This window comes from Scyliorhinus torazame, chromosome 19, assembly GCF_047496885.1.
Source record: "Scyliorhinus torazame isolate Kashiwa2021f chromosome 19, sScyTor2.1, whole genome shotgun sequence".
Taxonomy (NCBI): Eukaryota; Metazoa; Chordata; class Chondrichthyes; order Carcharhiniformes; family Scyliorhinidae; genus Scyliorhinus; species Scyliorhinus torazame.
The window spans coordinates 62787420-62799602 of NC_092725.1; the positions used below are offsets into that span (position 1 = coordinate 62787420).

Below are 12183 nucleotides of genomic sequence, written 5' to 3' on the forward strand. Positions count from 1 at the left end.
AGGGGATCTGGTGTATGGTGCTCCGGAGGGTCAACACCTCCACCTTGTGTGCGAGGTTGGGGATGATACAGCTGAAGGTGGTATATAGAGTACACCTTACAAGGGCGAGGATGAGCCGGCTCTTTGAGGGGGTAGAAGATGTGTGTGAGCGTTGTGGGGGGTGGCGGGGGGGGGGCGCAAACCATGTTCATATCTTTTGGTCCTGTCCAAAGCTGGATTACTGGAAGGAGGTTTTTAGGGTCATCTCTAAAGTGGTGCACGTGAAACTGGGCCCGGGCCCTCAGGAGTCCATTTTCGGGGTGTCGGACCAGCTGGGGTTGGAAACGGGTGCGGATGCAGATGTTGTAGCCTTCGCCTCATTGATCGCCCAAAGGCGGATCCTATTGGGATGGAGATCAACCTCTCCACCCTGTGCCCTGGTGTAGCATGCGGACCTGCTGGAATTCTTGACTCTTGAGAAGGTCTAATTTGTACTGAGGGGAAGGATGGAGGGGTTCTGCAATTCATGGGCGTTATTCATTGTGCACTTTTGAGAATTGGATTACATTGAACATTAGCGGGGGGACGGTTGGGAAGGGGACTGACTCTGTGTGTGTTAATGGTGACTATGGTTGATTCCTGATTCCTTTTTGTTATTTGTTAACATGCGGGCTGCTGTTTGGGGGTTTCGTGGGAGGATGGAATTGTTGTTATTGATATGGGGATCGACATTGCATTCGTTACTGATTATTGTTTATTGTTGGTGGGTGTAAATTTGGGAGAAAATGTGAAAAAGGAGAATAAAAATATATTTTTTAAAAATCTGGAAAATAGAAAATATTTGCTTTGAAACTTAATTGTCATGTCCGTGTTAGGGACAAGTTGCAGCTTTTTATTTTCAGATAGTGATGTCAGACTATCATATTGCTGGAATCAAAATCATGCTTTAGAGGAACCATACCTGTTAGTTCATACCTCAAAATCCTGATAGATTAGAATGATTAGTAATATATTATACACATCAACTATAAAGTAGATTTAACAATACAAATAAAGGTTACAAAACAGCCTTGAAAAATTGCAACTGAATGTTCAGCAATTTTTCTCTTCAACGTAAATGTAACTATCCAAATTTTTTGTAATCTTCTCTTAAGGTAATGTAATAACAGTACATGATTTCTGGTGATGGATCACAAACCACCTAACTGTAGTGGAGAAATTATTCAATGAATTCTAGGTTTCCAAAATACGCAAGGCCCAAATAAATAATAATTTTAATGCTTCATAATGAAATGATTGAATCACATGGTCAAAATACCTATTAATTCACTTTAGAATATATCCAGCTTGGAAATATTCTTCATATAAACCCCCAACTCTGTTGACTCCATGATCATATGAGATTAAAGCCATGGGTTTTCCTCATGAAGTTTCCTTGGCAATGGGAAATCATTAAGGAAACAATCTCACAATTCTAGTTAAGCGCAATTCTAGTCAAAATGCTATTCTGATTGCCCAGAATTAATCTTTCATTTGTAGCTTGAATTATTCTCGTCAATTGTGTTTCGATGAAGACATCATTATTTTGTTCAAGGATGGCGGCTGTTTGAATTTTGGGGACATGTGCGGCTCTGTAAATATTACTTCTCACTGCTCTAAACTAGTATTTCCCAATGAGCAGGAGGAAAGAATACACTGCCACATTTGACTGTTGATTAATTTTATATATGGGACAAAAATTAAAATCGGACCAACTTTAAATAAGTGCAGGCATATTAAATAAATAATAAATCTGGATTAACATGCAATGTCAATCAACATACACAACAAATTGATGCATTTGAAGGAATTGTGCTTCAATAGATTTGCTGTCTTCAACAGGTGTGCAACATATGGTGACCTTTTATGTTTGAGAGCATAAGTATGGAGTATAATTATAATTCCTGGTGATTCCACCTAACTGTAATGGAGAAATTATTCAAATCAACTCTAGGTTTCCAAAATAAGCAAGGCCCAAATAAATAATAATTTTAATGCTTCATAATGAAAGAGAAGTATTGTTGCAATTGTATAGGGTGTTGGTGAGACCACATCTGGACTATTGTGTCCAGTTTTGGTCTCCTTATCTGAGGAAGGATTTGATGACATTAGAAGCAGTTCAGAGGAGATTCACCAGATTGATTCTGGGGATGAAGGGGTTGACGAATGAGGAGAGATTAAACAGTTTGGGCTTACACTCGCTGGAGTTTAGAAGGATGAAAGGGGAACTGCTTGAGGTATATAAAGTACTTAAAGGGGTTGATAAAGTAAAGGTAGACCAACTTTTCCCCCCTTGTGGGGCAATCTAGGATGAGAGTCACGATATAGGTTGAGAAGTGATATTTAAAACTGAGATGAAGAGGCACTACAGAGGATGATGAATTTGTGGAACTCGCTGCCCCATAATGCGGTGGAGGCAGAATCATTAAATGGTTTCAAGAGGGAGATAGATATATTTCTAATAAAAAAGGGTTAAAGGAATATGGGTAACAGGTAGGGAGATGGATTTGAGACCAGAAAAAGATCAACCATGATCTGATTGAATGGCGGAGCTGGCTCAAAGAGCTGAATTGCTTACTTCTGCTCGAAATTCCTATGTTCCTATGTTCCCATACTGAATAGAATGACTACAGATGCAATTCTTTAAGATATGTCAAGGCGCTAATATAGCTTGCAGGATCCAAGAGACAAACTAAAGTCATGCATGGCATGAACTTCCAGAGGACAATCAGCCAAACTGTCAAAGGCTTTTAACAACATGAAATGGAAATTTGGGTGGGGGAAGTGGAGGGGTGGGGGGGGGGGGGGGGAGTGAATACTGATGTGGAGCTGGAAAGAATAGACTGGAGAGAAATTTGGAAAATAAATCTCTTTATTTCAGTGTCAGATAAATACATACAGGTACATTTTCACTTCTATCTTCAAGCCAAGTATACATATAAACAACATGGTAGAACATGAAAAGAAAAATAATTCACTCTTATATGAAAATTTTGCATTTTCACCAAAGAATCATAGAATTTACAGTGCAGAAGGAGTCTATACTGACCTCTGAAAGCGCACCCTACCTAAACCCACACTTCCACCCTATCTCCGTAACCAGCAACCCCACCTAACGTTTGGACACTATGGGGCAATTTAGCATTACCAATCCACCTAACTCGCACATCTTTGGATTGTGGGAGGAATCCGGAGCACCCGGAGGAAACCCACGCTGACACAGGGAGAAAGTGCAGACTGCGCACAGACAGTGATCGAACCTGGGTCCCTGATGCTGTGAAGGAACAGTGCTACCCACTGTGCTACCGTGCCGCTCATAATTTCAGTCACTTACAGGAGCATTGTGACATTGGACAACAGTGATTTTAAAAAACCAGTAACACCATTAGTGATGCACGTTAAATTATATTATCTGTGCATTGTTTTGCTCTCAATTAATCTAAAAAAGTAGTACTAGTTGCCAAGCTTTGGTTTCAAAGAATTTGGCACTCTGGATTAACGGTGGAGGGGGAGTAGCAAGAAGGTGTACTAAGTAACAGTCTCAGTGCTGCCAGAAAAGGCATTCTGATTATTAAAGGCGGCGCTTGGAGCAGCACAGAGGCAGGTCTTTGGCTTCTCAGTTGTGGAAATTGGTCACTATGTGCAGCTGCACATAAGGACTTGATTGATGCACACTGACAGGGGTATCACTAATGTTTCGGAAGGCTGCACACAACCCGTACCAAAAAGCTCTCAAGCCAGTGAAAAGCATCTGTGAGTCCTGGTCTTATATGATCTACTCCCAAGGCAACCCAGTTGGATCAGGAAACAGGCTAATTGTTTGCCTGTTCCTTTCAGTGCAAAGTACACTACAATTCCTGGTTTGCTGCTGTTGAATTTTCATTCCAACTTCATTCTAAAGTTTCAATATCTACTATCTTCGCAACCTTCTCTGATACCGTAACTCTTTCAGGGTTGAAGTCGACAGTTTTAAATGAAGGTGATCATCTGTCAGAACACAAATTAGATTATTTCATTAATTCCATTTGACAGAGTAGAAATGTAGGAGAATTGCAGATGCGGAGAAGCACTGAATAATATATGCAGTTCAAGTTCAGTGGAACAGTATGAGCATAGGGTCCTACATAATTATGAAGCTCATTTGCCAGCTCAAGTGTGATAGAACTGACACATCTGTCCTCCACTCCTAAGCTGTTTGAGATATTGGGGGGGTGCCACAGCAGAGTCATTCTGTGCCGATCGGGGCACATTCTGGGCACCAATGCACGAGGAAAGGGAAGAAAAAGCAGCAATCGTAAGCCACTCAGAGGCTGGTTGGCACATTTTGAGTCAACATCCTTTATAAGGAGGTTGGTATTAAGAGGATAGGCAAAGCCAGGAACATGTAAGTGGAACCACAGGTGGTCGCATAAACTGAGATTTTCCCTGGCATTAGAATCACTGAGCAGAACGGAATCAAGAGCTGAAGGAATTCCTGGCATGACAAATCCCAGCCCCCCCCCCCTCTCAGACTATCCTTGGGGCAGGCAGATGTTCCGCCCACCTGAAGCCCCATCAGTTCATTGGACAGAAACACATGCTCCTGGATATTAGGCACAAAGGAGTCTCGAGGGCCTGCCTCCTACCCCAAAATACTGATACCAACAAGGGTTTTTTTTTGGGGGGGGGGGTCAGAATATTCTTCATGTGTTTCCATGAGTGCAAACTAATCTTTGAAGTTGATTCATGATAGCATTTACATACTTTTTCCAAGTGTAGTGTACAGCAGTTTATGGAAATAAAATATATATTTCACACTTACCAGCGAGTTCTAATCCTGAGGGATACTGTCGCCTTTATCCAGATTTGTCATGTTGTGCTCAGCCCAACGATCGTATTTTTATAAATATAAATGTTTGTTGACTTCTTCACCGTATTGTGCAATTAACTTTTATCATTGTTGCCCTTTCAATGATATGTTTGAAGCAATCCTTTGCACTTCATGAAATCTTGGAAAGTGTTGACTGTGCATATGATTAATCTTCAAGCTTTCTTAGATTAAAAAAAACATGTTTTGTACCAAAAAGGGCTCTTAATGTTTCACTTGAGCAAACGGTTCTGTTTACACTTTGGCTGTTCCTGACCCCTCGCTGATGAGGACGGTCACATTCACTGGTCTAGGGTAACATCTCACTTCTTCTTATTGACACGGATAATGTGAATAAATTCATCCTACATTCAATTAAGTGCTGTCATATCACTAGTAGCTATTGTTTAATCAGAAAAATGTACAGATTTAGAGCTGGTTGCTAAGTCAATGTATTCACCACTATCGCAATGCCTTTTACTCCCCGGGTTTCTCCCTTCCTCATGTGCTGACTTTTGCTCAAGTACAATTTTCGAGATGTTGGTCATCATCGAGCAGCTGTACATATGCAATTCAAGTAATGTATTAACCAATGGGATTGAAGTTAGTCTAACAAGGTAGCATAACTCAAGCAATGGCAAACCGGCAGCCACCCTGACTAATTTTCTTTTTCAGTGCTTTTGATGAGTGTAAAACTGTTGCCTGTTTCATGCTAAGTCAAATTTCACCCCACCACCAGCTATTTGGCTGTAGAGTAGTGGGCATCAGAGTCAAGCGCGGTCCTCTTTTCATTCAAGTCCATCCAACTTCCCGTACCAGCCTCCCCGAACAGGCGCCGGAATGTGGCGACTAGGGGCTTTTCACAGTAACTTCATTGAAGCCTACTCGTGACAATAAGCAATTTTCATTTCATTTCATTTCAAAGGTGTTAGTCACTGTATCATAGAATGGGAAATCTGGCCGAATCTTCCCCTTTTTCTGGTCCAAGAGATGTGGCACTCAGCTGGCTAAGAACAGATTACTCAGCTCAGTCAAGGCACTGAGCCCGAAATCAGGGTGGCATGTACAGCTATGGTAACATTGGACCACCGAGACGTTGCTTGTCTAAATAACTTGATGTTATTTAGCCCGAATGCAGTTTCCAACATTTTCACCATAATTCTAGAGAAAACATTGTGACAAATATCAAATCGCTGCAATTACATCTCAACCAACAATAAAAACATTCCTATAGAGAGTGGGAGAAGAGTAAATCTACCCACAACTGAGAGCAAGAGCAGCAATTGCAGATTGAAAGGAGAGAGTCAGGGTGGGATAAAGAGAAAAATAAATTTAACTCAATGAGGGGATTAATATGCATGAATCAATTTAGGTTTCAAACAAAATCATTTAAAAAAAACATCAGTTAACTTACAAATGCCATCAGGATGTGTCGAGAAGAAAATTGTGTTTCCAGGTCCCCTAGGAAACAAAAAAAATCATGAGAAACAAGTGAAGAGGGTACTAAGCGGAGCATATATCTCTACTACACTGTGCTAACCCATTATTATAATTATGCAGGTCTCCTTTGAGGCTTTCCCCTGCCTGACTGATGCTCTGTAACTACAAAGTTGAAAAAATATTCAGACTTTTCATCACACTGAGGAGGCTTCAGGTCAATCTATATCCAATAATCTGCTCTGAAAACTCTGCTTACATTGTGACAGCTGTGACAAATTCCACCACATGGGCTGGGACAATCCACAACATTCTAAAACAATCAACAACGTTCTAAATAAAACAACCCCCAGGACAACCCTTAAAAACAAAATGTCAATTTGCCCTATATCCCAAAGTTAATTGATCCTTTAAAACATTCCAGGGTTTGGATCTAAACCTAACCAAAAATGAATCAGTTCTTCCTTGTGCCGTATCTCCTACCTGTTAACAAGTTTAATTGAAACTCATCCATTAGTTTCTGAGATATTTGCTTACAAACCGATGAACAAGCGGTGGCATAAATATTGTATTGTTCAAGATTCGGAAGGCTACCTGGTCAGAAAGATACTATAATGTGTGCTGCAATACCATAAAAATCTGAGAATTAAATTGCTCCAGTGTCTGCTGTTCCACAGTAGGTACTCGTTGTAGATCATGAAACAATGGAACATCTTTGAGTGATGATGACAGATTTTTAAAAATTAGTTAATGATATCAGGGAGATGGAGCAAAGGCGCAGATTAGCCATGATCTAACAGAATAAATAAAAGAACAAAGAACAATACAGCACACGAACAGGCCCTTTGGCCCTCCAAGCCTGCACTGATCACGTGTCCTATCTAGACCAACTACCTGCATCCTTCTATATCCCGCCTGTTCATGTGCCTATTCAGATAAGTCTTAAAGGTCGCTAACGTATCTGCCTCAACAATCTCACTTGGCAGTGCATTCCAGGTCACACCACCCTCTGTTTAAAAACCCTCCCCCCCACATCGCCACTGAACCTTTACCCCCCCCCCCCACCTTAAATATATGCTCCCTTGTAATTGTCATTTCTGCCCTGGAATAAAGCCTCCAACTGTTCACCCCATCAATACTCCTAATAATTTTATAAATTTCACTCAGCCTCCATCTCTCTCGGGAGAACTATCCCAGTTTGTTCAATCTCTCCACATAGCTAATAGCCTCCATACCAGGCAACATCCAGGTAAACCTTTTCTGTACTCTCTCCAAAGCTTCCACGTCCTTCTGATAGTACGGTGACCAGAATTGGACATAATATTTCAAATGTGGCTTAACCAACATTCTATATAATTGTAACATAATTTTCGAGCTTTTTGACTCGATACCCCGTCCTTTGAAGGCAAGCATGCCATATGCTTTCTTTACCACCATTTCCACATGTGCTGCCACTTTTAAGGATCTGTGGACCTGCACGCCCAGATCTCTCGGAGTCTCTATGCTCCTGATGGATGAGCCATTTATTTTACAGCTCCCACCTGAATTGGATCTACCAAAATGCATCACCTCGCATTTGTCCAGGTTAAATTCCATCTCTGCCCAGTTTCTCTGCCCAATTTTGCAGCCTATCCTGTTGTATTCACTGACAATCTGTGGAATAAGCTGAGGATCTGAATGATTAACTTCTGTTCCAGTGTAATGATACATTTGAGCAATTTTGATTCCTTGCGGGAGTTGGATAAGGTATTTTCCCAGAGCAGTTTTCTCTTTTTTTTTATTCGTTCATGGGGTGTGGGCATCGCTGGCTGGTCCAGCATTTATTTCCCATCCCTGAGGGCATTTAAGAGTCAACCACATTCTAGTCATGGCCTGATGGGTCACAGAATCAGAGTCACAGAACAATACAGCGCAGAAGAGGCCTTCGGCCCATCGAGTCTGCATCGACGAATGAAAAACACCTGACCTGCCTACCTAATCCCATTTGGCCCACAGCCTTGACTGTTACGACGTGCCAAGTGCTCATCTAGGTACTTTTTAAAGGATGTCAGGTGGTCTTTTTCCTGTCCATCAATTTGGTACATAGTGCCTTTTAAATGAAATAAAAAAGGACAACATTGTCAGAAAAAGAAAGGGGCGGGGAGAATCCAATTGATTACACAAATGTACGAGCACTGAAACACTTAATTTAGTGCACACAATGGCAAAATACTTTAAATTGTGGTGCAATTTTCCTAAATGTTAGAAACCCAATGCTACAAAAAAGATATACATTTCTAGAACAGCTAATAATAATAATCTTCATTGTCACAAGTAGGCTTACATTGCAATGCTTATGTAATATCCAATCTTATGTTTAAAATAAATATCCAACTTACCATGAGTATGTATACACAAAAGGATGGACTGTTACCCACGTCGCACCAAAGTTCCGAGAAAACCACAGGAAGTGCTGCAGTGGGAGAAAGCAATATCAAAGAGAGAGCTTCCACCAAACATTGATGTTAAAAGCTGAGCGGGGGCCTTCTGATTTTTGTTTTTACAGCTAATCAGTTACAGTGGCAGAAAATGTATATGTGAAAACAATCGGTTTGGTTGATTTCACCTTTGATATACTCACGTCACTACTGTAGGCCAACAGGTAGTCTGAATTGGTGGGATGATAGCGCATCGGCTGGCCAGGGTGGAAGGGTAGCAGGATAGAATGAAACGTTTTACCAGAATCAGACGATCGAATGATTACACCGCCGTGTTTCCCACTTTGGCTTAAATGTCTCGAGACATCAGCAGTCAGTATCACCTTTTATTTTAAGATAAAGGAATGAATTGTTAACAATTGTTCAGGGGTTTCATGACTTGTGCTGAGAGGAACGGCTACATTGTGCCTGAAGAGCAGCGCGCCGCAGCGCAAGGTGGCCGATAAAAGCCATGAGACTCTGTTCCCGGGATCTACCTAGATTGCAACGCCTCATGGGATCTAACTCGATCTCGTGAGACATTGCGGTGTGAATCCTGCCCATTGTGGGTGGGAACACTTTTTGGAAAATCCGCATATTAGAGCGAGACAGCTAATCTCACTTTAATGTGCAGTTTCCCGAAGTACCCGAGGTGTTGGGATCTATCCCCTTCACCTCGGCAAGCGCTGTTCAATATTGGTCTCTACATACCAGGACCAGATGGAATGGCACTTGTGGAATCTCCCAGAGGATCAGAGGCCCTAGGTGCAAGCATTTTGGGCAGGGTGGTACCCTGGCACTGCCAGTCTAGCACCCTAGCAGTGTCGCCTGGGTGCCAGCCTGGCACTGCTAAGGTGCCCAGGTGACACTGCCAGGGTACGTCTGGCACAGCCAAGGTGCCAAGCTGGCATTTTTCATGCAGCAACAATCAAGCCGGGAGGTGGGGGGGGGGGGTCATAGTGAGTTGGGGCTTGGGAGGAGGGGGGGGGGCGGGGAAACAAAGAGTCAAGTGTCGCGTCAAGGGCTCCAGAGATCGGGATGCCATTTCTAAACGGGGTCCCATTCTCTCACTACACTGAGGTGTTCCGGCGAGTGGAGCTCCTCAGTGAAGAAAATGGGGCAAAGTACAGCTTCGGCCATGCATTCCATGCCAAGGCCCTGTATCGAACCCGAGTGACATTTGATAGCAGTGTGTTTCTCGGCGCTGTGAATGCCGGATGAACATGCTCGCTATGGGACTTCGTTCCAATTTTGTTAAATCGCACCCTTCATGTTTCAACCCTTTTGAAAAGAATCTCACCTTCTTGGAATGCTCTGGTCCTACATTAATTCCAAACTCCTTCCGGATATAAAAGTTGTTGAGAAGGTTTGAGATGTCAGAAAATGTTTTTCCATAATCCTCACTGAAATTCAAAAGACACCTTTTTACAAATGAATAAAAAATAAGACATGATTCTTGTGCAATAAGCCAGACAACAGAAGGAACAGCAACAATTATTCTCATTCTTTACCCTGAGGGGGAGGAGGTGAGGCATTGTTGAATTGTAATTAATACATCAGAGTCCAGCCTCTTAAATGCTTAACAGGTGGAAAGTTGTAAAGCACGCGGTACAAAGAGTCGGGTAAAAGTATACATATGCATGAAGAACAGAAAACTGAAACAGAGGGAAAGAAATGAACAGAGCAGCAAAAGAGAAAAAGAGACATGGCAAATACAAAAGAAAAAGTGGGAAGTAAACCTGTTACAATTAAGGTTCTAAAATTGCTATGAAAAGTGACTGTGCAAATACTTGTAGTAAAATTGTTTAGGCAGGTGGATGTAGAAAGCCAAAGGTCTCTGATAAACTAGCTGAGTGGGCAAAGAGCCTTCATACAAATACATCATGCATTTGTGCATGATTACCACACAATGTAATTGCAAAATGACCTGTTTACATCTTGCATTTTCGAATTACTTATGTTTCAGTTTGAGAGATTATGTTCAGACCTTAATTATAAATTTACAGTTGACAGTAGGGATAGAAATTATAGCTTCTTTCATCCATCAAAGCAGAAGACAAGAATGATTCATGATAATCTTATTGTTATCTGGTACAGTGATTGACAAGATGATCTAACCAAATGGGAACAGGGTCCCATAATGAGCGTGTTTAGCCGTGTGTTTCCCGGCACTTGCAGTGCCAAGAAACACCCCACTAGCAAACAAACAGCCATCCGGTTAGATAGGAGGCCTCCACAGGGAACGCACCCGAGGTCGCACTTAGCCCCGTTTTCTACACTCAGGAGCTCCACTCGCTGGAACTCCTCAGTGCAGCGAGGGATCGAGAGACGCCATTTAAAAATCTCAACTTCCCGACGTGACTACAGAATCCCCCCCAACCCCCAACTCACTTTAAGTGCACACCCTCCCCGGCCCGATCACCGCCGCATGATGCCAGCCTTGTACCCTGGCAGTGCCTCTGCCAACTGTCAGTGCCATCTGGGTACCTTGGCAGTGCCAGGCTGGCACCCAGGTGGCATTGCCAGGGTGCCAGGCTAGCAGTGTCAGGGTACCACCCTGCCCAGAGGTCATGCACCTAGGGTCCTCTGATTCCCCTAGGAGACCCCCAAGAGTGCCGTTCTGTCTGATTCCCGTTTGTGGAGACCAGCACTGAACGGCACTTGCCCGAGGTCTCCAAGGCGAAGGGGATAGATCCCAATGCCTTGGTTACCTCAGGGAACTGTACATTAGAGTGAGACTAACTGTATCACTGTAATGCACAGATTTCCAAAAAGTGATCTCATCCACAATGGGCAGGCTTCACATCATGACATCTTGCGAGATTGCGTTAGATCTCGCAAGGCGTAGCGAGTTGGGTAGATCCCGGGAGTGGAGCCTCCGGGCATTTACCTGCCACGTTGTGCCGTGGCGCCTGGCCTTACAGGCGCAGCTTGGCCGGTAGATTGCGCACTTACTTTTAACTTGATTATCATTCAATTTATTCCGTTATTTTCTTTATATTTTATGATGATGAGGAAGGCAAATAAGTAAATTTTTTAATTGCTTGTTGCTGCACCCAGGTTCAGCATACATGGCTGAACCCAAGGACCATTCAGAAATGGTCCTTTGGGCCTAGTCTATAAATTTGGGGCCAGCTGTCAGTGCAGGACGAGTGTCCACAGGCAGTTCACCCCGCCTCTCTTGAAAAACTAATTTGGGATGTATTTCAAGGGGACGGGGCAGAAGAAGAGTTTGGAGCAGGAGATGGGAGCAGGGATGGGGCTGGTGTGATTGCAGGAAACATGGCATCAGGGAGCTTGAGCAGGGTAGGTTTTGGTGTTGGTTTTGCCCTGTTCCTCGATAACACATTCTGTCAAGGTCTAGGTCCCTCATTAACATATGAGATAATGAATTTATTAGTGTGCCCCAGGGTGCAGGCAGACCCA

The 12183-nt window shown here is 42.8% G+C and overlaps 1 protein-coding gene across 1 annotated transcript in view; it reads right to left on the bottom strand.

Moving 5' to 3' along the window:
- LOC140396165 (sortilin-like) overlaps nt 1-12183 on the bottom strand; it is a 175135-nt gene that overhangs the window by 77309 nt on the left and 85643 nt on the right. Inside the window, exons 4-7 of the mRNA XM_072484416.1 lie at nt 10058-10160; nt 8922-9101; nt 8680-8753; nt 6279-6325 (exon numbers count right to left, since the gene is read on the bottom strand). Coding sequence (XP_072340517.1) covers nt 6279-6325; nt 8680-8753; nt 8922-9101; nt 10058-10160 — 404 coding nt within the window. The remainder of the gene's footprint in view (nt 1-6278; nt 6326-8679; nt 8754-8921; nt 9102-10057; nt 10161-12183) is intronic.